The following is a 27,641-nucleotide window of genomic DNA, read 5'->3' as shown; positions in this document are numbered from 1 at the left end:
TATATGCTCTAGAAAGCTTTCAGTTCTTTCTCATTTCCCTTCCTTTGTATTACTATTACTTCATAAATAATAGCAACAAGAGTCGGCCGCGCATAGTGGCTCATGCCTGTAATCCCAGCACTTTGGGAGGCCGAGATGGGTGGATCACCTGAGGTCAGGAGTTTGAGACCAGCCTGGCCAACATGGTGAAACCCCGTCTCAACTAAAAATACAAAAATTAGCCGGGCGTGGTGGCAGGCGCCTGTAATCCCAGCTACTCGGGGGTCCGAGGCAGAAGAACTGCTTGAACCCGGGAAGCGGAGGTCGCAGTGAGCCGAGATCGCGCCATCGCACTCCAGCCTGGGAGACAAGAGCAAGACTTTGTCTCAAAAAAACAAAAATAAAAAAACAATAGCAACAAGAGATGGCATTTATTAAAAGTTTAATCTCTGCAAAGCACTATGCTAACTAACTTTTATTTGCATGAAAACCTCCTGAGTTAGGTCCTATTATCATTATCTTTATTTTTTTAGACGAGGAAGCTGAGGCTTAGTTAAATAGCCATACTCACTGGTGGAATTGAGTACAGAGCATGCAGTGATCCTGTCTCCTGATCCTGTCTCCTGACCCCTAATATAATGCCATTCTTTAAAGTCATTTTATCCTCCTACTCCTGTCTGTCTATCCATCCATCCATCCATCCATCCATCCATCCATCCAGGAATATGAAAATGGGTGATCCAGAGTGTGCGGTAATTCCTCATGACCTTCATATAGACAGAGCCCATCCATCCTCTAGAGGGAGTTGGGATGAGAAGAGTGCTTGTGTACGTAAGAAGGAGAAGAGAGGTGGCTGCATTAATATACTACAATTAAAAACATTCTTAAATTCAAGACTTGAGTAAATAGTATTATAATTGCCATAACAAAAACCATGTCGTTTTTTTTTGCACAACTGTGTAACCTCCTAAAATGTTTCTTTACTGATTTAGCATTTCAGTAGCTTAGGATTAATTAAATTATCAGTTAGAAACTTCACTTTACCTCACCATCTTAGGAATCTTTATAAAAACTGCTAAAGAAAATTGGCCTACTTCTTTTTTTTTTTTTTAATTATACTTTAAGTTTTAGGGTACATGTGCACATTGTGCAGGTTAGTTACATATGTATACATGTGCCATGCTGGTGCGCTGCACCCACTAACTCGTCATCTAGCATTAGGTATATCTCCCAATGCTATCCCTCCCCCCTCCCCCCTCCCCACCACAGTCCCCAGAGTATGATATTCCCCTTCCTGTGTCCATGTGATCTCATTGTTCAATTCCCACCTATGAGTGAGAATATGCGGTGTTTGGTTTTTTGTTCTTGCGATAGTTTACTGAGAATGATGGTTTCCAATTTCATCCATGTCCCTACAAAGGACATGAACTCATCATTTTTTATGGCTGCATAGTATTCCATGGTGTATATGTGCCACATTTTCTTAATCCAGTCTATCATTGTTGGACATTTGGGTTGGTTCCAAGTCTTTGCTATTGTGAATAATGCCGCAATAAACATACGTGTGCATGTGTCTTTATAGCAGCATGATTTATACTCATTTGGGTATATACCCAGTAATGGGATGGCTGGGTCAAATGGTATTTCTAGTTCTAGATCCCTGAGGAATCGCCACACTGACTTCCACAATGGTTGAACTAGTTTACAGTCCCACCAACAGTGTAAAAGTGTTCCTATTTCTCCACATCCTCTCCAGCACCTGTTGTTTCCTGACTTTTTAATGATTGCCATTCTAACTGGTGTGAGATGATATCTCATAGTGGTTTTGATTTGCATTTCTCTGATGGCCAGTGATGATGAGCATTTTTTCATGTGTTTTTTGGCTGCATAAATGTCTTCTTTTGAGAAGTGTCTGTTCATGTCCTTCGCCCACTTTTTGATGGGGTTGTTTGTTTTTTTCTTGTAAATTTGTTTGAGTTCATTGTAGATTCTGGATATTAGCCCTTTGTCAGATGAGTAGGTTGCGAAAATTTTCTCCCATGTTGTAGGTTGCCTGTTCACTCTGATGGTAGTTTCTTTTGCTGTGCAGAAGCTCTTTAGTTTAATTAGATCCCATTTGTCAATTTTGGCTTTTGTTGCCATTGCTTTTGGTGTTTTGGACATGAAGTCCTTGCCCACGCCTATGTCCTGAATGGTAATGCCTAGGTTTTCTTCTAGGGTTCTTATGGTTTTAGGTCTAACGTTTAAATCTTTAATCCATCTTGAATTGATCTCGTCTGATCTCGGAAGCTAAGCAGGGTCGGGCCTGGTTAGTACTTGGATGGGAGGCCTACTTCTTGATCCAGAGTAGTAACCTCTATTCCTACATTTTATTCCTTTCTACTGACAACTCAATCCATGGTCACTTGATTAGATTCTTTCAGTACAAAAACTGGTTAAAGATCTAATGAAAATTTAAGACGACCTTCAGGGTTTTTTTTTCATCCCCAGAGAAAATGAGATTTTAGACATTTGATTATAGCCAGTTGAAGGTGAAGCTAGGATCAAAACTCCCAATTATCTGGCTAAACACATCACATAAATTCTCTTCTACATGAGATATACATTGAAATAATTACATTGAAACCAACATGAAAACTGACATAAATATATATATATACAATGCCAAATACATTAAAAAATGTGAAACCCTCTACAAAATGAGTAACAGATTTGAGGGAAAAGTCACTGAACCAAGGAAATCAGAATTCTTTATCAAAAAAATTTTTTCTTTTTTTTTTTTTTTTAAAGAAATTAAGCAATGGTGTTTAGTTAGAAAACTAAAATTTAACTGGCAAGTCATTTTCAAAGGAAAAGTTCAAGCATGAGCTTCTACATAAATTTTGGACATTCTCTGATTATAAGGAAATGACTTTGTTAATGAATAGCCAAATGAATTAAATGTGCAATTCAAATAATCAAAGATTCTGGGGGTCTTATTTTTTACCTGGTTGCCAAAAAGGTTGAATCCATTAATTGCTTCTAGAGCTGCTTTTGCTAAACCAACCGAGCTAAAAGAGAAAAGGAAATGCTTTATTACTCTAATGTATGTGGCTACAAAATCAGAACCATTATCTGATGAATATTGACGAGCAAATTTCTTTATTAACATTTATAACAACTTCTGTAAGAAGAATAATGTCTAAGAGACCTCATTCTGACATTTCACTGTTTTAATTTTTCGTTTTTATAGTTAGTGATCACCTGGGAAAAATATTTCTAGGTTCACCTTGATCTAAACTAATGGTCATACTATTGATGGGAGTAGTTTTAATTCCAGAATCATTTTTATTCACTAACTCAAGAAAAAAAGACGAACTTTAGAGGAAGGTATATTATGATGATAAGTGCAGTAATTAGCAGGAAATCATTAGTTCAGATCAATGTAACGGAGCTTTTCTGACATCAAATCTGAGTCTTAAGAAAGATCTTGCATATCATACAACTATCAGAGTGTGGCTTAAGGTATCCTTCAAACACTCTTGCCTAACATCCAAAAAATAGGGATTATTTTATGCTCACAGAACAACTGATCACCTTATCTCTTATTTTTTGCTATATTCTTCCCTTTATAATAAAATGAATACTATTTCCCTTAGTGTCCTACTCTTTTGGCCTCTCAAATGCCTTATACTATAGTGCTGGAAAATGGGAAGACCCATTTCATTAAAAATATGATATCATCTTTTAAGTATCTACCTTTAAATATTTTTTATCTAATACCCAGTTTAATTATTACAAATTTTTATTTGTTTTACTCAAAGCAAGTGTATTTGCCATTAATATCATTTAAAGCTAATGATCTGTCATCTATTCAGCATTTCTGTGAAACAGATTATCAAACTATGGTCCCCAGAGCAGCACCTTCAGTATTACCTGGGGACTTGTTAGAAATGCTAGTTCCCATTTCTTCTTGGGAGTAGGGCTCCATAATCAGTGTTAAAAGGCCTTCCAGGTGTTTGAATGCACTTTAAGTTTGAGAGCTACTGTTCTAAGCTATTCATGTCATCATCATCTACATCCTATAAGTTGTTTCATAACCTGTTTTTAAGAAATCATCACTTTTATTGCAGGACAATAAATAGGTCAGACACTTATTTTAAAGATACATGGATGGGAAGATGGAGTAGACATAATTTTCCCTAGTCTTCTCACTAAGTACAACCAAGAAGCTTGGACATTACATATAAAACAAACATAAAAAGACTTAGAAACATGGGTAGAAGGCAGTCTAGCTATGAACTTCAGGACTCTATGAACGACACTATGGTAACTGCCCTGGGTTTCCTTTTTGCCTTATTTATACCAGTCTTAAAGTCAAAGGAGCCAACCACTGAGAAATGCCAGCACATGCATACAAAAAATCCCCAACAAAAGCCTGTCTCTCTAGCCAAAGGACAGGAAAAGAGCAGCCTAGCAAAAATAAAACTTTTAGACAATAACCACTCAGAAAAAACTTTACCCTACCCCCATCCATTCCAGCAAAGGCTGAGTAGAAACCGAGACTTCTACATTCCTGAGTCTATCATGAGGCACAATGCTCAACTCCCAACTCTCTTAGTCATGGTGGTGTCAGAAAACTACAAGGAAGTCAACACTTTCATTTCCAATAGGTGATAAGAAACCATTTCATCACCAATCAAGAGGTCACAACTTTTCTCCTGCCCTATAAATGGAGGCCAAATGAGAACCAGTAATGAAGCACTTCTATATTTCCCAGCCAAGGAGGTATTAGTGGAGGCCTACTGGGGACCTGGATGTCAACAAAAATAATGGCCTTATATTCCTACCTGGCAGTAATGAGGTGATGTGCCCTCACCCCTTCTTCTACCAGAGTGGTATAAGAAAATACAGCTAAAACAGAAAGTTAAAATAAGATCTAGGGTCTTATACTATTATGCCCAAAATACCTATATGTCAATCAAAAAACACTCCTCATACCTGGAAACTGAAAGATCTCAAACCAAATGAAAAAAATACAATCAATGGATGCTAACATTGAGAAGAAAGAGTTGTTAGAATTATCTGACAAAGATTTTAAAGCAGCCATGATAAAAGTGCTTCAATAAGCAATTATGAACATGCTTGAAACAAATCAAAAAACCAGAAATCCTTAAGTAAGAAACAGAAAGTATCAGCAAAGTTTTTAAAATTGAGAAATATAATAGTGTAAATAAAAAGTTCAGTAGATAGGCTCAACAGCAGAATGATGAGGCAGAGGAAAGAATAACCAAACTGGAAGACAGAACAACAGAAATTATCCAATTTGATCAAAACAAAGAAAATAGAATGGAAAAAAATGATCAGGGCCTCAGGGATTTGTGGGATCATAACAAAGTATCTAACATTCATGTCACCTGAGTTCCTAAAGGAGAGAGACAGAGGGCAAAGCAGAAAATTCCCACTTAGCAAGAGCCATAAACCTACAGATTCAAGAAGCTGAGTGAAACACAAACAGAATAAATTTTAAAATGTCCATGCAAAGACACATCGTAACTTCTGAAAATTAAAGACAAAGAAAAAAATCTTGACAGTAGCCAGAGATAACACATTACCTATAGGGGAAAAATAATTAGAATGACAACGGATTGTTTATTAGAAACTATGAAGGCTAGGATGTGGCACAAGAGTTTCCAGTGATTGAAAGAAAAAAACTACCCACTCAGAAAGTTATACCAGTAAATACATCACTTAGCAATCAGGAAGAAACCAAGACAATCTCAGATGAAGGAAAATAAGAGATTCTATCACCAGCAGACCTACCCTGAAAGAATGGCTAAACTCCATTCTCTAAACAGAAAGGTAATTTTTTAAAAAGAGGAAAAAACATATATCAGAACACCAAAAAGAAACAAAAAACATGGTAAGCATAAATATGGGTAAATACAGTACATGTTTCTTCTCCTCTTGAATTTTGACAGTTGAAGCAAAAATTATAACACTGATATGATTCTAAATGTGTATGGAGGAAATATTTAAGATAACTATTATAAATTCAGAATGGTAATAAGACATAAATGAAAGTAAGTTTTCTATACTTCATTTGAACTAATAAAATGATGACATCACTACACTGAAGTGTTACCTACAGCAAGCACTAAAAAGCTATACAAAATGATACAATCAAAATCACTATTGATAAATCAAAAAGAGATTTTAAAAAAATCTTTAAGTACCCACACGAAGGTAGGAAAAATAAAACAGAAAGATGAAAAATAGAATAAAGAAACAAAAAAATCAATAAAATGGCATCAGCTAAGTTAAGAAAAGGTGGAAAACAGTTAAAAATAACATTAAAACAGACAAATAAAAAAGAAAATGGCAGACTGAATCCCAAACATATGAGAAATTAATTAAATTTAAAAGCATGAAATACACCAATTGAAAGAAAGAGATTTGCAGAGTTAAAATATGGCTCACCTATGTATTGTCTATAAAAAAGTCCCCTCAAATATAACAATATAGACATGCTGAAAGTTAAAGGATGGAAAAAGATATATCACACAATCAAAATAATGCAGGAGTGACTATATTAATAATAGATAAAGGAGACTTTAGAGCAAAGAAAATTATCAGAGACAGAGAAGGATATTATAATACATAATAAAAAAGATCAATCCACCAAGGAGACATAGCAATCCTAAATGTGTATGCGCCAAACAGAGTTGCAAAATGTGTGAAATAAAACTGATAGAACTGAAAGAATAGACAAAACCACAGTTACGGTCGGATACTTGCACACTTTTCTCCTTTTCTCTCAACAATTGGTAGAACAACTAGACAGAAAACCAGCAAGGATACAGAGGAACTAAATGAGCATTGACATTCAAAATCCTTAAAAACACATTTGCAAACAATATTCAGCAATATGTAAGCTGAATTATCACCATGACTAAGTAGGGTTTACTCCAGGGAAACAAGGCCGGTTCAATAATAAAAACCCAATTAATATAATTACCATGTTAACTGGCTAAAGCAAAACAAAATAACATGGTCATATCAATTGATGCAGAAAATGCATCAAACAAAATTCAACATCCATTTATGACAAAACTCTCAGAAAACTAGGAATAGAGGGAAATTCCACAATTTTTTTAATGATGTGTCTTTCTTTTAATCTATAAAAATTTAAGGGGCACAAGTGCAGTTTTGTTACATGGAAATAGTGCATAGTGATGAAGTCTGGGGTTTTTTTTGGTTGTTGTTGTTTTGTTTTGTTTTTTGAGACAGAGTTTCGCTCTTGTTGCCCAAGCTGGAGTGCAATGGCGCGATCTCGGCTCACCACAACCTCTGCCTCCCGGGTTCAAGTGATTCTCCTGCCTCAGCCTCCTGAGTAGCTGGGATTACAGGCATGCAACACCACACCCGGCTGATTTTGTATTTTTAGTAGAGACAGGGTTTCTTCATGTTGATCAGGCTGGTCTTGAACTCCCAACCTCAGGTGATCCGCCTGTCTCAGCCTCCCAAAGTGCTGGGATTACAGGCATTAGCCACCACATCAGGCCTGGGCTTTTAGTGTAACCATTGCCTGAATAATGTTCATTGTATCTATTAAGTAATTTCTTATCCTTCAAACTCTTCCCACCCTTCCACCCTCTCCAGGCTCCAATGTCTATCATTCCACACTCTATGTCCATGTGTACACATTATTTAGCTCCCACTTTTAAGTGAGAATATATAGTATTTGACTTTCTCTTTCTGAGTTAGTTTAGTTTTACTAAAGATAATAGCCTCCAGTGTCATCCATGTTGCTATAAAAGATGTGATTTCATTCATTTTATGGCTGAACAGTATTTTTTTGTGTACATATATACATTTTCTTTATCCAATCATCTGTTGATGAATACGTAGGTTGATTCATATCTTTGCAATTGTGAATTATGCTGCGATAAACATATGAGTACAGGTATCTTTTTGATATAATAATTTCCTTTCTTTTGGGTAGATATCCAGTAGTGGGATTACTGGATTGAAAGGTAGTGCTATTTTAAGTTATTCGAGAAACCTCCATACTGTTTTCCATAGAGGTTGTGTTAATTTACATTCCCACCAACAATGTATCAGTGTTCCCTTTTCTCCAAACCCTTCCAATATGTTAGTTTTGGACTTTTTAATAACAGCTATTCTGACTGGTGTAACAATATATCACTGTGGTTTTAATTTGCATTTCTCTGATGATTAGTGATGCTGAGCATTTTTTCACATGCTTGTTGGCCATTTGTATAAATTCTGCAATTTGATTTACAAAACTTCTACAGCTAACTCTACTTGATGGTGAAAGAAAAACTGAATGCTCCCTCTCAAAACAAAAATGTCTGCTCTCACCATGGCTAACATAGTACTGGAAGTTCTATGTGGTAAAATAGGGCAAGAAAAGGAAATAAAAAGAATATAGCTGAGAAAGGTAGAAATGAAACTGTCTCTTTGCAGATGACATATGCTATGATTTGAATGTGGTTTGTTTGATCCTGCCAAGTCTCATGTTGAAATCTGATCCCCAATGTTGGAGGTGGGGCAAGGTGGGAGGTGTCAGGATCCTCATGAATGGCTTGGTGTCATTCCCATGGGATTGAGTGAGTTCTTAGTCTGAGTTCCCGTGAGAACTGGTTGTTGAAAAGAACCTGGCACCTATTATTCCCTCTCTTGTCATGTGATTTCTATACTCCAGCTCCACTTAGCCTTCTGTCCTGAGCTTCTTGTACATACAGCCTGCAAAACTGTGAGCCAAATAAACCTCTTTTCTTTATAAACTACCCAGGCTCCAGATTGGAGGCATTGTTAGCATGCCTCACCCACTTGCAAAGAGCAAAATAACGTGCAGAGATTTATGCTGTAAACTTTTATTCAAGAAGAAACACAGTAACTCAACAGAAAAAATGAAAGAAACTTCAGACACTTTGAAAGCTGTGGGTGGCAACCTACATGGTGAGTCAGGTGAAAATCTGTCTCCAGGGTGTGAAAGAGGAGAGACTGCCTCCGTGATTACACATTGACACTGGGGAGCTGGGCAATCCAGGCCACAGGGGAATGTCTCAACCCTACCAAGCACTGGTGCTGATTTGGTGAGCCACAAGGAGCATATGAGAAGTGATGGCTCATGCCTGTAATCCCAGAACTTTGGGAGGCTGAAACGGGTGGGTCACCTGAGGTCAAGAGTTCAAGACCAGCCTGGTCAACATGGCGAAACCCTGTCTCTACTAAAAATACAAAAATTAGCTGGGTGTGGCGGTGCATGCCTGTAATCTCAGCTACTCAGGAGGCTGAGGCAGAAGAATCGCTTGGACCCGGGAGGTGGAGGTTGCAGTGAGCCAAGATCACGCCACTGCAATCCAGCTTGGGCAACAGAGCAAGACTTCACATATAAAAGAAAAAAAAATTGTTTTGCGTGCACTCCCACACCCTAGAAGGGATGGAGGGAAGCCATTGCTGATCCTACTTCATAAGGGACCTCACAGAATTCTGCCAGCTAACTCAGACAGTGGTCACAGGTTGGAAGAAGCTGCCAACTAAAATAAGCAATCTAATCTACTGTGGGTATAAACCCCATTGATCAGAAATTAGAGGTGAGCAGGAAGCAGGCTTTTGCCACAGAGGCAGGTGCTGGGAGCCCCTGCTTTGCAGGCAAACTGGGAGGGGTGTGGCCTGGAAGCCTTGGTCTTTGTCTTGGGCAGGAGGACTTACAACCGGGGGCAGTTTTGCATGCTGAGGGCAGACTGCCTGGGACCCAGCTGTTGCCAGAAGTCTGTGAGTGTGAGACCCAATGTGTTAAGAAAGTGAGAGCTGGGTGGGTCTCACTGCTGCCTGTTACCCCTCTCCCCTCCCTGAGGATTCTTTTATGCAACAGAGGCAGTTCCGCTCCTCTGTGGAGCATTACCCCAGTGGCCAGGGAACTGCCCTCGGATCGCCACTGGGGTCACAGCCTGAGTCCACACCTGGTGAGCCAGAGTGAGGACTTGCCTGATCCAGGCCCCACAGGCTATGCCCCTAGCCTAACACCACAGACAGGGACTTTAGGGAGTTCCATGACCCTGCCCATTGCCTGGGATATGAGTGTTTCCCAAGGCCACCACTGCAGCTGGCTCTCTCCTGCTAGTGCCACTTCACTGTGAATCCTACTGCTCCTCTGAATTTGTCTATCCTGTGCAGCTGTCTCAAGCCAGTCTGGTATTGGGGGCTGTTTACAAGGGATCTAGTGATGAGAAGACACAAGGGTTGAAGGTACTTGAGCAGAACAAACTTCTGCAATGGGTACGCATCCAGTATGGTGCCCACTCCTACAGCTTAGGATCAGGCAGAAAGGGAAAGGACCTTGTATGAGCAAGATAATGGCCTCAACAAGTCCCTAAATTGTAGTTGGAGGTCAACTGACACAGCCCTCTACAATGTCTGCTAACATCATAACACGGTGCTCAGGAAGGAGAAAACTTTTGCATGACCTCAGCTAACACTATTACTCACACCAATCAGGCTGCTCAGGAGGCCTTGGGCCTGTTCATGTACCCAGTACATTACTACTACATCTGACAATTGAGAAAGTCACTGCACTAAGGCTACTTATAACCAAGGAAATCTTACAGAGTCTATGCCACTCCCCTACTGCCACCATCAGAGTTGGTGCTTGAACCTGCCCTTATGAGATGAGAGGACAGGTCAGCCTTGCCCAGCTCCACCCAACATCACCCATCTCTGGAGCTAAGAGTGGGGACCAAACCATTACACATCCCTCAGACCTGTCCATAGCCTGAAGCACTAAAGAGCTTCTCCAGAGCTTCTCCAGATGGTTGACTATAGATGCTAGTAACCAATTCACCTCAGAAGAAAGAAACAAAATCATAAATAAATAGTCACATCCCAAATAGAGTGTTACAGGGAGAGGGCTGGAGTCCATTGGAGAATTCACTGGAAGAATCCACAACACGCACACAAGAGAAAGTAACAAGAAGCTGGAAGAGTATCAAACCCTGAGAGACTCAAGTATTCTGTGGAAAGGGTATTCTCTAACCTTTGACTGCTGGTATCCAAACTCAAGGAGAGCTTCGCTGCCCTCATGAGTCCAAATGCTGGAGTGGGCTGCAATCTGGGGACTTCTTGGGTCCTTGCTCACACAAAGTCCCCTCCCTTTCCCTCTGGTCCTGAGCTGTAGTAGCAGGCAACATACTGGGTGTGCACCCATTGTGATCATTTGTTTTGCTTGAGGACCTTCAGCCCTTGTGTCTTCCCCACGACTATATCCCTTGCCAAGATTCTCCAGCACAGGCCTGGATTGTGGCAGTCCCTGAGGCGGCTATACCCAGATAAGCAGCCAGATTCACAGTAGTCTGGCCCGCACAGATCACCATTCCCATGGGAACGGGGAGTGCACCACACAAAGGGAACACTCCTTGGGACAAAAGAAACCAAAGTATGAACCTTGAGTACCACAACTTCCTGCCTATGGGAAGTTTCTTTCAGCAGAGGAACAGGTGCAGGACTGGGCTCCGTGGGGAAAGACTAAGGTTCTACTCTAGCAGTGGAGGAGCCCCGGTACTTGTGAAGGGGCTTCTCTCCCTCTTGTTCAACAACGCAGATACAGCTGGGGCTTCTCCCACAGGAGCTCAGTGAGAGTAGACCTATGGAGGACCTTTCTCAAGCACTTTGGGGTGACTGCATCACCTTGGGAGGAGTGCCCTCTGGGCTCAGGCTTTCATGAGAGATAGAGTCCCACTGTCTCTGGATATGGAATGTCAGTGTTCCTGCAGATGGACAGAGGTGCTTGTCTGATCTAAATATCCAGAATATAGGGATGAGGGGGGACGACAGGGAGGTTGCTTTCCTGCTGGCCTGGTAGTGAAGCTGAGGTGGCTCCCTCCCCTCCCACAGTGAAGACCTCAGTGCATTTCACTGGGAGCCCCCCGCCCCCAGCTGCCTCTGTCAAGGTTGAGACTTTTGTCCACCACTGGGGTACTGCATATACCCACCACCTGCTTCAGCTGCAGCTGGTTTTCACCCATGGGCGCCTCCTACTGGCCTAAAGGCTGAACTATTCTACCCTAGTGAAAAAAAGACTTGGGGAGGAGAGTAGTGCACACTACTGGGGAACAAGATAAGCTTCCTGAGACCTCTGCCACTCTGGACCCACAGGAGACAGTGAACCTTCCCACATACTAAGTACACTGTTACTAAAACCAGCACCTGAGAAAGCCATCACACACAGATTCTCTATAACCAAGAAACTCAACAGAGACTTTGCCACTGAAAGCACCCAGAGCTGAAGCTAGGTGATTACAAATGATACACATTAAAGTCACATCCTTAACAGGGGGAAAAAAAAGAACCCAGTCAAATCAAAAGTAAATTCAATAATAATAAGAAGAAATAGTTTATCCAGATGGGAAGAAACCAGAAAAATAATTCTGGCAATATGAAAAAACAGTTTTATTTACAATACCACCCCCTCCCCAATACATACTAACTCTCCAGCAATGGATCCAAAACAAAATTAAATCTTTGAAATACCAGATAAAGAAGTCAAAATATTCATTATAAAGTTACTCAATGAGATCCAAGAGAAAGTTGAAAACCAATATAAAGAAATAAAAAGAAATACAGGATATGAATGAAATTTTCTAGAGAGGTCGATATTAAAAAAAACAAACAACTTCTGGAAATGAAGGACTCATTTAGGGAGTTACAAAATGCAGTGGAAATTTTTAACAACAGACTAGATCAAGTAGAAGAAAGAATTTCAGAGTCTGAAGGCAACGCTTTCAAATTAAACCAGTCAGACAAAAATTAAGGAAAAAGAATACAAAGAAACAAACAAAATCTCCAAGAAATACGGGACCATGTAAAGCATCCAAATCTAAGAATCAAAGTTGTTCCTCAGGGAGAAGAAAAAGCAAAAAGTTCAGAAAACCTACTTCAAGGAATAATTGACAAAAACTTTCCTAATCTTGCTAGAGATTTAGACATCCAAATACCAGAAGCTCAAAAAACTCCTGGGAGATTCATTGAAAAAAGGAGATCACCAAGGCATATGGTCATCAGGCTATCTAAAGCCAATGCAAAGGCAAGAATTCTAAGGGCAGTGAGATAAAAGCATCAAATAAATGATAAAGGAAAAACTATCAGACTAACTTCTCAGCTGAAATCTTGTAAGGCAGAAGGGATTCAGGTCCTATCTTTAGTCTCCTCAAACAGAAGAGCTGTCAGACAAGAATTCTGCACAGAGCAAAACTAAGTTTAAGAAATGAAGGCAAAATAAAGCTTTCAAAGAAAAGCACATGCTGAGGGAATCCGTCACCAGTAGGCCAGCTCTATAAGAAATGCTCAATGGAGTTCTAAACATCTAAATGAAAGGGCTAGGCCAGGCATGGTGGCTCATGCCTGTAATATCAGCACTTTGGGAGGCCGAGGCAGGTGGATCACTTGAGGTCAGAAGTTCAAGACCAGCCTGGTCAACATGGGTGAAACATCGTCTTTACTAAAAATACAAAAATTAGCCAGGCGTGGTGGCGTGCACCTGTAAGTCCCAGCTACTGGGGAGGCTGAGGTAGGAGGATCGCTTAAGCCTGGGAGGCAGAGGTTGTAGTGAGCCAAGATCATGTCACTGCACTCCAGCCTGGGTGACAGAGTGACTCCATCCCAACAAATAAATACATATATAGACACATACATAAATGAAAGGGCTTATAACAATAACACAGTAAAGAAAACAAAGCAACTAGGTAACAATCAATATGATGACTGCAAGAGTAGCTCCATATCAATACTATTTTCGAATGTAAATGGTGTAATGCCCCACTTAAAAGATACAGATTGGCAGAATGGATTTTAAAAAACACAGACCAAACATCTGCTGCCTTCAAGAGACCCATCTAACCCATATAAAGATTCTTGTAGAGTCAAGGAAAGATATGGAAAAAAATATATTACACATGAATGGACACCAAAAGAGAGCAGGAGTAGCTATTTTATACGAGAAAAAACAGACTTTAAATAAAAAGACAAAGAAAGTCATTATATTATAACAGAACAATTCAACAAGAAGATATAATAATTCTAAATACATATGCAGCTAACACTGGAGCACCCATAGTCATCAAACAAATTCTGCTAGACCTAAGAAGAGAGGTAGACAGCAAGACAATAATAGTAAGAGACTTCAACACTTCATTGACAGCACTACATAGATCACTGAGGTAGAATGTCAACAAAGAAACACTGGACATAAACTGGACTCTAAAACAAATGGACCTAACAGACATTCACAGAACATTCTACCTGAAAACTGCAGGGTATACATTCTCATCAGCACATGGAACATTTTCCAAGATAGACCATATAACAGGACACAACACAAATCGCAATAAATTTAAAAAATCAAAATCATACCAAGTATCTTCTTAGACTACAGCAGAACAAAACTAGAAATTAATTCTAAGGGGAACTCTCAAAACTATACAAATACATGAAAATTAAACCATATGCTCCTGAATGATTTTTGAGTCAACAATATAATCAAGATGAAATTTTAAAAAATTTTGAAATGAATAATAACAGTGACACAAGTTACCCAAATTCCTGGGATACAGCAAAAGCAGCGCTATGAGAAAAGTTTATAATGCTAAATGCCTACATCAAAAAGACAGAAAGATCAAAGACTGGCAACATAATGTCACACCTCAAGAAACCAGAGAAACAACAAACCAAACCCAAAGCTAGCAGAAGAAAAACAAGAGAGATCAGAGTAGAACTAAATGAAATTGAAACCAAAAGACAATACAAAAGATCAATGAAACAACAGGTTGGTTCTTTGAAAACATAAACAAAAATGACAGACCACTAGCTAATCAAGAAAAGAAGAGAGAAGATTCAAACAAGCTGAATCAGAAATGAAAATGCAGACATTATAACTGATACTGCAGAAATACAAAAGATCATGCAAGACTACTATGAACACTTCTATGTGCACAAGCTAGAAAATCTACAGGAAATGGATAGATTCCTAGAAACACACAACCTCCTAAGCTTGAATCAAAAAGATAAAGAAATCTTGAGCTGATCAGTAACAAGGAGTGAGATTGAATCGGTAACAAAACATCTCCCAACAAGATAAAGACTAGGATCAGACATATTCACAGCTGAATTCTACCAGACATTTCAAAGAACTGGTACCAATCCTAGTAAAACTATTCCAAAAGACAGAGCAGGATTCCCTCACTCATTCTACAAAGTCGGTATCACCCTGATACCAAAGCAAGGAAAGGACATAACAACAACAAAAAAGAAATACAGACCAACATTCCTAATAAATACAGATGCAAAAAGCCTCAATAAAATACTAGCAAACTGAATCCAACAGCGCGTTGAAAAGATAATTCAACCTGATCAACTGGGCTTCATCCCAAGGATACAAGGATGGTTCAACAAATGCAAGTCAATAAATTGATTCATCACATAAACAGAATAAAAAACAGAAACCATACGATTATTTTAAAAGATGCAGAAAAAGCATTTGATAAAATCCAGCATCCCTTCATGATAAAAACCTTGAACAAACTAGGCATAGAAGAAATATACCTTAAAATTACAAAAGCCAAAATAAGACAAATCCACAGCCAACATGATATTGAATAGGGAGAAGGTGAAAGCCTTTCCCCCTAAGAACTAGAAAAAGACAAGAATGCCTGCTTTCATCACTTCCATTCAACATAGCACTGGAAGTCCTAGCCAGAGCAATCAGGCAAAAGAAAGAAATAAAGGGCATGTAAATGGAAAAAGAGGAAGTCAAACTATCTCTTTTTATATCTCTGATTTTACACCTAGAAAACTCTAAAGACTCCTCTAAAAGACTCCCAGATTTTATAAATTCAGTAATGTCTCAGGTTACAAAATCAAAGTACACAAATCCATAGCACTGCCATGTATCAATAACGAACAAGCTGAGAATCAAATCAATAACTCAATCCCATTTACAATAGTTGCAAAGAAAAAAAAAAAGAACTACAAAACAGTGACGAAAGAAATCAAAGATGACACAAATGGAAAAACATGCCATGCTCAGGGATTGGAAGAATCAATATTGTGAAACTGACAATACTGCCCAAAGCAATCTATAGATTCAATGCAACTCCTATCAAAATACTAAGGTCATTTTTTCACAGATTTAGAAAAAAACAATCCTAAGGTTCATATGCAACCAAAAAACCATCCTGAATAGTCAAAGTAATCCAAAGCAAAAAGAAGAAATCTGGAGACATCACATTACCTGACTTAAAATTATACTACAAGGCTATAGTAACTAAAACAGTACAAAAATAGACACACAAAGCCTCTCCCAACATGGCAGCCTCAACAATACCAGTTTCCAGTGTGACCCATTATTGACCTTCAAGAACTAAGCAAAAAAGAAGAATAAGAAGGGGAAGACTCTCTCCCTAACAGACTCTCTGGCTGAGGATGCGGGCGACTGGTGGAGGAAGCACCTATGTTTCCAAACCAGTCAGCTGGGCTCATGAAACAGATGACCTGGAAGGAGATATTTCAACAACTTGGAACAGTAATGATGAAGATGTGTATAGGGCACCTCCAATTGACCGTTCCATCCTTCCCACTGCTCCAGGGGCTGCTTGAGAACCCAATATCGACTGGAGCCATCTTCCCAAATTGTCACCCTACATTAATTTTCTAGGGAACCTATCCTATGATGTGACAGAAGAGTGCATTAAGGAATTCTTTAGAGACTAAATATCAGTGCAGTGCTTTTACCACGTGAACCCAGCAATCCAGAGAAGCTGAAAGGTTTTGGTTATGCTGAATTTGAGGACCTGGATTCCCTGCTCAGTGCCCTGAGTCTCAATGAAGAGTCTCTAGGTAACAGGAGAATCTGAGTGGACGTTGCTGATCAAGCACAGGATAAAGACAGGAATGATCGTTCTTCTGGCTGTGATAGAAATTGGGATTATGACAAAACAGATACAGACTGAAGGGCTCGTCCTGCCACAGACAGCTTTGATGACTACTCACCTAGAAGAGGTGATGATAGCTTTGGAGACAAGTATCAAGATCGTTATGATTCAGATTGGTATTGTGATGAGTATTGGGATGGCCCACGCAGGGATATGGATTGATATGGCGACTGGGATCGCTATGATGACCAAGGCAGCAGAGACTATGATAGAGGCTATGATTCCCAGATAGGCAATGGCAGAAAAGCATTTGGCAGTGGGTACCACAGGGATGATGACTACAGAGGAGGTGGGGACTGTGATGAAGACTGATCCAACAGACGGGATGATCGGTCATAGAGCTCCAGAGATGATTACTCTTGGGATGATTATAGGCATGATGATAGAGGTCCCCCACAAAGACCCAAACTGAATCTAAAGCCTCAGAGTACTCCTAAGGAAGATGATTCCTCTGCTACTACCTCCCAGTCCAGTCAAGCTGCTTCTATCTTTGGAGGGACAAAGCCCATTGACACATCTGCTAGAGAAAGAGAAGTAGAACAGCTACAGAAGGAACAAGAGAAGTTGCAGCATCAGCTGGATGAGCCAAAACTAGAACGATGGCCTCGGGAGAGACATCCAAGCTGGCAAAGTGAAGAAACTCAGGAACAGGAACGGTCGAGGACAGGAAGTGAGTCATCACAGACCGGGACCTCTGCCACATCCGGCAGAAATGCACGAGGGAGAGTGAGAAGTCTTTAGAAAATGAAACACTCAATAAGGAGGAAGACTGTCACTCTCCAACTTCTAAAACTCCCAAACCTGATCAGCCCCTAAAGGTAATGCCAGCCCCTCCACCAAAGGAGAATGCTTGGGTGAAGTGAAGTTCTAACCCTCCTGCTCTATCACAGAGCTCAGATACAGAGCAGCAATCCCTACAAGTGGTGGGGGAAAAGTAGCTCCAGCTCAACCATCTGAGGAAGGAACAGCAAGAAAAGATGAAAATAAAGTAGATGGGATGAATGTCCCCAAAGGCCAAACTGGGAACTCTAGCCATGGTCCAGGAGACAGAGGGAACAAAGACCACTGGACGGAGTCAGATAGGAAAGATGGCAAAAAGGATCAAGAGTCCAGATCTGCACCTGAGCCATATAAACCCAAGGATAATCTAGCTTCCAAGTTCAGTTCTGCAAGCAAGTATGCTGCTGTCTCCGTTGATGGTGAAAATGAAAACGAGGGAGATTACACCAAATAGACCTCAACATCCTGTGCTTTCTCCTACTTTCTCTGCACCCTGGAACATTCGAGAGCAAATCAAACCTCTATCCAGACAAGACAAAATAAAACTCACCATCTCCTGGGAAAAAAAAAAAAAGACACACAGACCAATGGAACAGAATAAACAGCCCAGAAATAAGCCAAATACCTAAAACCAACTCATCTTTAGCAAAGCACATAAAAACACACACTGGGGAAAGAATACTCCATTCAATAAATGGTGCTGGGAAAATTGAACAACAACATGCAAAGAATGAAAATGGATTCCTATCTTTCACTATATACAAAAATTAACTCAAGATGGATTAAAGACATAAGTCTAAAACCCGAAATCATAAAAATTCTAGAAGAAAACCTGGAAAAACTCTTCTGGACACTGGCCTAGGCAAAGAACTTATGACTAAGACCCCAAAAGCAAATGTAACAAAAACTTGTAAATGACATGTAACTAAACCACCAATGGATCCAGCAATCCCACTACAGGGTATCTACAGAGTCCATAAGGAACTCAAGCAAATCAGCAAGAAAGGAAAAAATCCCATTAAAAAGTGGGCAAATGACAAGAGCAGACATTTCTCAAAAGATACACAAATGGCCAACCAACATGAAAAAAATGCCACTAATGTCAGTAATCATCAGGGAAATGCATATTAAAACCACAGTGAGATACCTCCTTACTCCAGCCAGAATTACCATTATTAAAAAGTCAAAAAACAACAGATGTTGGTGTGGATGCAGTGAAAAGGGAACACTTATACACTATTGATGGGAATGAAAGTTAGTACGATATTTATGAAAGACAGTATGGAAATTTCTCCAAGAACTAAAAGTAGATCTACCATTCAATCCAGCAATCCCACTACTGGGTATCTACCAAAGGAAAAAAAGTCATTATATAAAAAAGATACCTGCATGTGTATATTTATCACAGCATAATTCAAAATTATAAAGACATAGAATCAACTTAAGTGCCTATCAACCCATAAGTGGATTAAAAAAAAATGTGACATACACACACACACACACACACACACACACACACACACACACACACCATGGATTGCTACTCAGCCAAAAAAAAGAAAAAAAGAATGAAATAATGTCTTTTGCAGCAATGTGGATGCAATTGGGGGCCTTATCCTAGGTGAAGTATCTCAGGAATGAAAAACCAAATGCCACATCTTCTCCCTTGCAAGTGGGAGCTAAGTGAAGGGTACACAAAGGCATACAGAATGGTATAGGGGACACTGGAGGTTCAGAAGACTGGAGGGTGAGAGGGGGCTGAGGGATAAATAATTACATACTGAGTACAATGTACATTATTTGGGTGATGGGTACCCTTAACGCCCAGACTTCCTCAGTATAAAATTCATCCATGTAACCAAAAACCATTTGTATCCCTAAATAGAAATACAATTTTAAAAAGAAAAAGAAAAAAAGAAAGTAGGGTTCAAATACTAAGAAAGAATGTTAAACCTACTCTATGCTCTAGAAATGGAACAACAAAGTCTGAATGACAGCACATCTTTTTACAGCATGGTTTCCTGAATATTTTAAGCCCTCTGGTAAGATCTGATGCTCAGAAATAAATGATTCCCTTGAAAATATTACTACTTATTGACAATATACCTGGTTATCCAAGAGCTCTAATGGAGATGCACAAGGAGATAAATGTTTTCATTTCTACTAACACAACATTCATTCTGCAGTTCCATGGATCAATGATTAATTTTACTTTCAAGTTTTATTATTTAAGAAATGTCTTGCAAGGCAACAGCTGCCATAGATAGTGATTCCTCTGATGGATTTGAGCAAAGTAAACTGAAAATCAGGGAAGGACTCGCCATTCTAGATGCCACTAAGAACATTCAAGATTCATGAGAGGAAGTCAAAATGTCAATATTAACAGGAGTTTGGAAGAAGCTGATTCCAAATGTCATGGATAAGTGTGAGGAGTTCAAGACTTCAATGGAAGAAGAGTGAGCAGATGTGGTGGAAATAGCAAAAGAACTAGAATTAGAAGTGGACCATAACATGAGACTAAATTCCTGTAAACTCAAGATAAAACTTGAATGGATGAGGAATTGATTCTTATGGATGAGCAAAGAAAGTGGTTCTTGAGATGAAATTTACTCCTGGTAAAGAGCTGTGAATATTATTGAGTTGACAACAAAGGATTTAGAATGCTTCACATACTTAGCTGATAAAGCAGTGGCAGGGTTTGGGAGGACTGACTCTGATTTTGAGAAAAGTTCTAATGTGGGTATAATGCTATCAAACAGCATCATGTGTTACAGAGAAATCTATTGTGAAAGGAAGAGTCCTTCAATGTGGCAAACTTCATTGTTGTCTTATTTTGAGAAAGTGTCACAGCCATTCCAATCTTCAGCAACCACCAGCCTGATCAGTCAGCAGCCATCAAGACTGAGGCAAGACCTTCCATCAGCAAGAAGTTTACAACTCACTGAAGGTTCAGATGACTGTTAGCATGTTTAAGCAATAATGTATTTTTAACTAAGGCAAAGTCCTTTTTCCAAGATGGACACCCACAATGACAAAACCACATCACTGGAGGGTGCTGATCTTACCCTGCTGATTCTCAACTCAACAGAGGCTGGAGGAGGCAGAAGCTGCATCTCTTTTTGTTCAGCAATTTGTTGCTTTTGTCTACCAAGTGCAGGAAATCCTTTAAGATAAAAAATAAAATAGTGCTGAACAACCTGTGGACAGCTAGCTATGTGGACAAAGTGGGGAATGGCCACATCTCTACTGGGAGGTCCCTTCTCTTGGGCTGGCCCATGGCGAACTTCGTGGCCACATTTTGGGCTCTGAAGATTACCAGCTGTGGGTCACTTCTGGCATGAAAAAGGCCCCATGTCCACTCATGGGGCACAAGCATCCTTACAGAATTAAAATGAGCCATCCTCAAGCCATTACGCTCCTGCCACAGGGACAGGGAACTCCATCTCTCCTTCGATCTCTCAGGAGCCCTTCTTTTGGCAGGGGTCTAACACTTGCCAGGACAACCTATGCATGACTCTACCAGCCTTAAAGCTAGGCCAGCTCTTTGGAGCTTCTCTCACAGATGTTTGTGAGAATGACAACATACCCACCCCTCTCTGGATACGCCTTTTTAAAAAGCAACCAAAAAGGGCCACTCAACAGAAGGTATCTTCAGAAAATTGGCAAATATAAAATCATATTGAGCCCTAAAGGAGAAACTAAATTCTGGAGATAAAGTGAACTTGGACAATTTGAGTCCATTCTTCTGGAAACATCATTCTTAAATGAAAGAATATCCAAGGAAGTATATTTTCATCCAGTCTCTATGATGAATGGCTTGGTGTATTCATCAAGGGAATGAAGAGGAGAAAATAATTGCTATCCAGAGGCTTTTAGACCAGCTGCCAATGTTGTTCTCTTGAGATACCTTTTTGGAGTGTACACACTGAATATTCCTCATCCAATCAGATAAAAGCTTATAATTTATCAACATGTATAGCCCCAAGCATTCTTCAGCTGTCCACTTCCTGCAGCTCAAAACTAGAAAATGCATTCACGAAAAGTCCAGTGTGATGACTCTGACTTTAAAAAACAGAATTCACAAAAAAGGTTTCTCTTGTACAATTTCTCATTGAAAACTGCCTCATCATATTTGGAAAAGACATCACTTCCCTCTTTGGGAAGAACTCAGAGTTGTGATAATAGCCAGAAGGCTTTAGTGAAAACAGAGCGACCTCTTTAATCCAAGCCAGTGAGAGTCATGGTAGTTTACAAGAAAATCACAACTGTAGAATGATGCCCAGGACCATCTGGAATGGGTCCACCCAGCTACCTGCCCACTGTTTTTTAAGTTACTGAAGATTCAAATCTCCATAGTCACATTTGACTCTTCCTTTTCTTTCATTTCCTAAAGTATTCCACTGAGAACAATTTTCCCAAAATGTTTGCAGAATTTTGCTGAATTTGGATTAAATCCACAGGTTCTTTCCAAAAATAAGTAAATTTCTTGGCAAAAGAATGAACATGTGGCACCTTAAATTAAGACAACCACCATGGATCATGTTTTTAAATCACTTGTTTTTAGTTGAACACCGAATGAGCACCTTCCAACATCCCAGTTCATCCCATTTTCCTCTTCCTTATACCATATATACATATTTGCAAAAATCTTCCCACAAAATATATCTTCTATCTTTCCATCCCTATCATATTGTATTATTACTTTTCAATTGATATAAAATGAATATATAAATTTTAGGAGTAAAAAAGAATTCTATACTTTTAACTCTTACATATAGGTATAGGTCTTTGATCTCTTTCATATTAATTTTTGTATATGGTGTGAAATAGGGGTCCAGATTCATTCCTCTGCATGTGGACATCCAGCTGTCCCAGCACTATTTGTTGACAACTATCCTTTCCCCCTGAATTGTCTTTGCACATTCATGAAAATCGATTGATTACAGACGTGTGGGTTTATTTCTGTACTCTTAATTCTGTTTCACCTATCTCCTTGTCCTTATGCCAGAACCACACTATTTTAATTATTGTAGCTTTGCAGTAAGTTTTGAAATTGAAAAGTGTGAGTCCAATTTTGTTCTTTTTCGAGGTTGTTTTGGCTAGCCTGGTTCCCTAACCTTTCCGTGTGCGTTTTAGAATCAGCTCGTCAATTTCTGCAACAAAGATAGTTGGATTTTTTACATAGATTACATAAACATAGGATGCCTTTCCATTTATTTAGGTCTCCTTTAATATCTCTCAACATTTCTTTGCAGTTTTCAATATACAAGTACAAGAACCTATACAAGTCTTACACTTCTTTTGTTAATCCCCTCTACTTTTAAGATGAGGGAACAAGCCCAGAGCGGCTTTAAAATCCATTCTTACTTCTGCTCTTTGGTGAAAACTTTGTACCCTACTAGAATCTATGCTGACCAATTTACCCTGATTTTTCAAGAATAACTGAGCCAATAATCTGGATTTAAGATACTATCCTAATGAATCTAATCTGCAGCCTAGCATATCACTGCTAGTGAAGGTTCCCTGCCAGTGAAGGAAGTACTTGCTTCCACAGGTTAAACAAATTTCATGACAATTCATATGGTACTGTTAGCACACTAATGGCAGCAGGCTCTTTACAGGTCCAAAGTTTTTTTTGGAGAGAAATAACAAGGGCTGGAACCTAAAGGAGTAAAATCCAAGTGAAGGACCCGTGGTGGTTTAAAGCACATCTGAAATTCTTTGACACTTCTCCCCATCAAGAGATGGAGTCTAATATCCCCTGCTAGACTATGGGCTGGCCTTAGTGACTCTAACAAATAGGATGTGGTGGAATTTACACTGCATGACTTCTGAGTCTAGGTCATAAGACAGGAAAACAGCTCCCACCTAACTCTCTGCCTGGGATTCTGGGCCTTGGAACCCAGCCACCATGCTGTTAGGAAGCCTATATGGAAAAACTTCACATAGGCCTTCCAGTGGACAGGTCCTGCCAAGGTCTTAGTCAACACTCAGATACCTGAGTGACAAAGCCTTCAAGATAAGCCCAGCCCCAGTCACAATGATGACAAACACATTAGAGACCCTGAGCAAAAACTGCCTAGCTTAACCCAGTCTACCATCTAATAATAAATAATAATGTAAGACAATAATAATAAAAGATTGTTGTTGTTTTTATGCCTCTAAGTTTGGGTTTATTTGCAACAATAGGTAACTGGAAAAAAGCTTAAGTCAGTTTGCAAACTCTACCATGTACCCAGAACAATTAGGCCAATTACAATTTTGAATACTGTAAAATAGTAACAAAATTGCGGTAGTACTGGAACAAGAATTTTAGAGCCTTAGACCCTAAGGGTTAGAAAAGCCCCTTGGGGTTGTATATTTGGACTGTTTGTGTAAAAACATTCATTGTTAACTTGCTTTCTTCCTTAAGAATGTGTTCCCGATGACCCAGGAGCTCCCTTAGGCCCCAATGCACAAAAACTTACATTCACTTAACCCAGTAATACCATAAAACTTCCTCCTACAGTGTGAGGTACATATTTTATTAAATATTTACAGTATTTTGAAAGCTAAAAAGAAAATATCTTATTCAAAAGGCGAACACATATGAAATTCAGTACTTAGAAACACAATGTAGCCAGTCCAAGGCTGTCTTTAATGGTACAAAAAAACAGCTACGGGATGAATTTGGAAACTGTCATCTAAATGTGGCATTTTAAAAGAAACAAGGCTGGGCACGGTGGCTCATGCCTGTAATCCCAGCACTTTGGGAGGCCAAGGTGGGCAAGATCACTTGAGGTCAGGGGCTCAAGACCAGCCTGGCCAACATGGCAAAACCCTGTCTCTACTACAAATACAAAAATTCTCCAGGCTTGGTAGCACATGCCTGTAATCCCAGCTACTAGAGAGGCTGAGGCAGGAGACTTGCTTGAACCCAGAAGCAGAGGTTGCAGTGAGCCAAGATCACACCACTGCACTCCAGCCAGAGCAACAGAGTGAGACTATGTCTCAAAAAAACAAAAACAAACAAAAGACAGAAACAAATACTGTATCTGAACTAGAATAAAATTCACAAATATGTTAACTTATTATCCACTAGTTATTCAAATCTCTGGCAACAGCAAGCTATTTAGAAACCCAAACACAATCATAACATGACCTCACATTTTTTAAATTTATTTTTATTTTACTATTATTATACTTTAAGTTTTAGAGTACATGTGCACAATGTGCAGGTTAGTTACATATGTATACCTGTGCCATGCTGGTGTGCTGCACCCATTAACTCGTCACTTAGCATTAGGTATATCTCCTAATACTATCCCTCCCCCCTCCCCCCACCCCACCACAGTCCCCAGAGTGTGATGTTCCCCTTCCTGTGTCCATGTGTTCTCATTGTTCAATTCCCACCTATGAGTGAGAACATGCAGTGTTTGGTTTTTTGTCCTTTTGATAGTTTACTGAGAATGATGATATCCAATTTCATCCATGTCCCTACAAAGGACATGAACTCATCCTTTTTTATGGATGCATAGTATTCCATGGTGTATATGTGCCACATTTTCTTAATCCAGTCTATCATTGTTGGACATTTGGGTTGGTTCCAAGTCTTTGCTATTGTGAATAGTGCCGCAATAAACATGTGTGCATGTGTCTTTATAGCAGCATGATTTATAATCCTTTGGGAATATACCCAGTAATGGGATGGCTGGGTCAAATGGTATTTCTAGTTCTAGATCCCTGAGGAATCACCACACTGACTTCCACAATGGTTGAACTAGTTTACAGTCTCACCAACAGTGTAAAAGTGTTCCTATTTCTCCATATCCTCTCCAGCACCTGTTGTTTCCTGACTTTTTAACGATGGCCATTCTAACTGGTGCGAAATGGTATCTCACTGTGGTTTTGATTTGCATTTCTCTGATGGCCAGTGATGGTGAGCATTTTTCCATGTGTTTTTTGGCTGCATAAATGTCTTCTTTTGAGAAGTGTCTGTTCATGTCCTTTGCCCACTTTTTGATGGGGTTGTTTGTTTTTTTCTTGTAAATTTGTTTGAGTTCATTGTAGATTCTGGATATGAGCCCTTTGTCAGATGAGTAGGTTGCGAAAATTTTCTCCCATTTTGTAGGCTGCCTGTTCACTCTGGTGGTAGTTTCTTTTGCTGTGCAGAAGCTCTTTAGTTTAATTAGGTCCCATTTGTCAATTTTGGCTTTTGTTGCCATTGCTTTTGGTGTTTTAGACATGAAGTCCTTGCCCATGCCTATGTCCTGAATGGTAATGCCCAGGTTTTTTTCTAGGGTTTTTATGGCTTTAGGTCTAACGTGTAAGTCTTTAATCCATCTTGAATTAATTTTTGTATAAGGTGTAAGGAAGGGATCCAGTTTCAGATTTCTACATATGGCTAGCCAGTTTTCCCAGCACCATTTATTAAATAGGGAATCCTTTCCCCATTGCTTGTTTTTCTCAGGTTTGTCAAAGATCAGGTAGTTGTAGATATGCGGCGTTATTTCTGAGGGCTCTGTTCTGTTCCATTGATCTATATTTCTGAAATGGAAAAATTCCTCGACACATACACCCTCCCAAGACTAAACCAGGAAGAAGTTGAATCTCTGAATAGACCAATAACGGGCTCTGAAATTGTGGCAATAATCAGTAGCTTACCAACCAAAAAGAGTCCAGGACCAGATGGATTCACAGCTGAATTCTACCAGAGGTACAAGGAAGAACTGGTACCATTCCTTCTGAAACTATTCCAATCAATAGAAAAAGAGGGAATCCTCCCTAACTCACTTTATGAGGCCAGCATCATCCTGATACCAAAGCCTGGCAGAGACACAACCAAAAAAGAGAATTTTAGACCAATATCCTTGATGAACATTGATGCAAAAATCCTCAATGAAATACTGGCATACCGAATCCAGCAGCACATCAAAAAGCTTATCCACCATGATCAAGTGGGCTTCATCCCTGGGATGCAAGGCTGGTTCAATATACGCAAATCAATAAATGTAATCCAGCATATAAACAGAACCAACGACAAAAACCACATGATTATCTCAATAGATGCAGAAAAGGCCTTGGACAAAATTCAACAACACTTCATGCTAAAAACTCAATAAATTAGGTATTGATGGGATATATCTCAAAATAATAAGAGCTATCTATGACAAACCCACAGCCAATATCATGCTGAATGGGCAAAAACTGGAAGCATTCCCTTTGAAAATGGGCACAAGACAGGGATGCCCTCTCTCACCACTCCTATTCAACATAGTGTTGAAAGTTCTGGCCAGGGCAATTAGGCAGGAGAAGGAAATAAAGGGCATTCAATTAGGAAAAGAGGAAATCAAACTGTCCCTGTTTGCAGATGACATGATTGTATATCTAGAAAATCCCATCGTCTCAGCCTAAAATCTCCTTAAGCTGATAAGCAACTTCAGTAAATTCTCAGGATAGAAAATCAATGTGCAAAAATCACAAGCATTCTTATACACCAAAAACAGACAAACAGAGAGCCAAATCATGAGTGAACTCCCATTCACAATGGCTTCAAAGAGAATAAAATACCTAGGAATCCAACTTACAAGGGACATGAAGGACCTCTTCAAGGAGAATTACAAACCACTGCTCAATGAAATAAAAGAGGATACAAAGAAATGGAAGAACATTCCATGCTCATGGGTAGGAAGAATCAATATCATGAAAATGGCCATATTGCCCATGGTAATTTATAGATTCAATGCCATCCCCATCAAGCTACCAATGACTTTCTTCACAGAATTGGAAAAAACTACTTTAAAGTTCATATGGAACCAAAAAAGAGCCCACATCGCCAAGTCAATCCTAAGCCAACATGATCTTACATTTTAATGGCAATTTCTATTGTTGGCAATATATATTGTTGTAAGAAAT

The 27,641-nt window shown here is 39.4% G+C and overlaps 1 protein-coding gene and 1 pseudogene across 4 annotated transcripts in view; one reads left to right on the top strand and one right to left on the bottom strand.

The window, feature by feature from the left end:
• The window catches only part of PHKB (phosphorylase kinase regulatory subunit beta), a 240,443-nt gene that overhangs the window by 118,866 nt on the left and 93,936 nt on the right, over positions 1-27,641 (bottom strand). For all 4 annotated transcript variants that reach the window (XM_008973202.5, XM_003819794.6, XM_008973201.6 and 1 more), the window contains one exon: positions 2,966-3,029. In XM_008973202.5, coding sequence (XP_008971450.3) covers positions 2,966-3,029 — 64 coding nt within the window. The remainder of the gene's footprint in view (positions 1-2,965; positions 3,030-27,641) is intronic.
• LOC103786279 (eukaryotic translation initiation factor 4B-like) lies at positions 4,234-19,882 on the top strand (annotated as a pseudogene).

The sequence above is a fragment of the Pan paniscus genome, chromosome 18 (genome assembly GCF_029289425.2).
Source record: "Pan paniscus chromosome 18, NHGRI_mPanPan1-v2.0_pri, whole genome shotgun sequence".
Classification (NCBI taxonomy): domain Eukaryota; kingdom Metazoa; phylum Chordata; class Mammalia; order Primates; family Hominidae; genus Pan; species Pan paniscus.
This window is presented reverse-complemented; position numbering and strand designations above follow the sequence as displayed.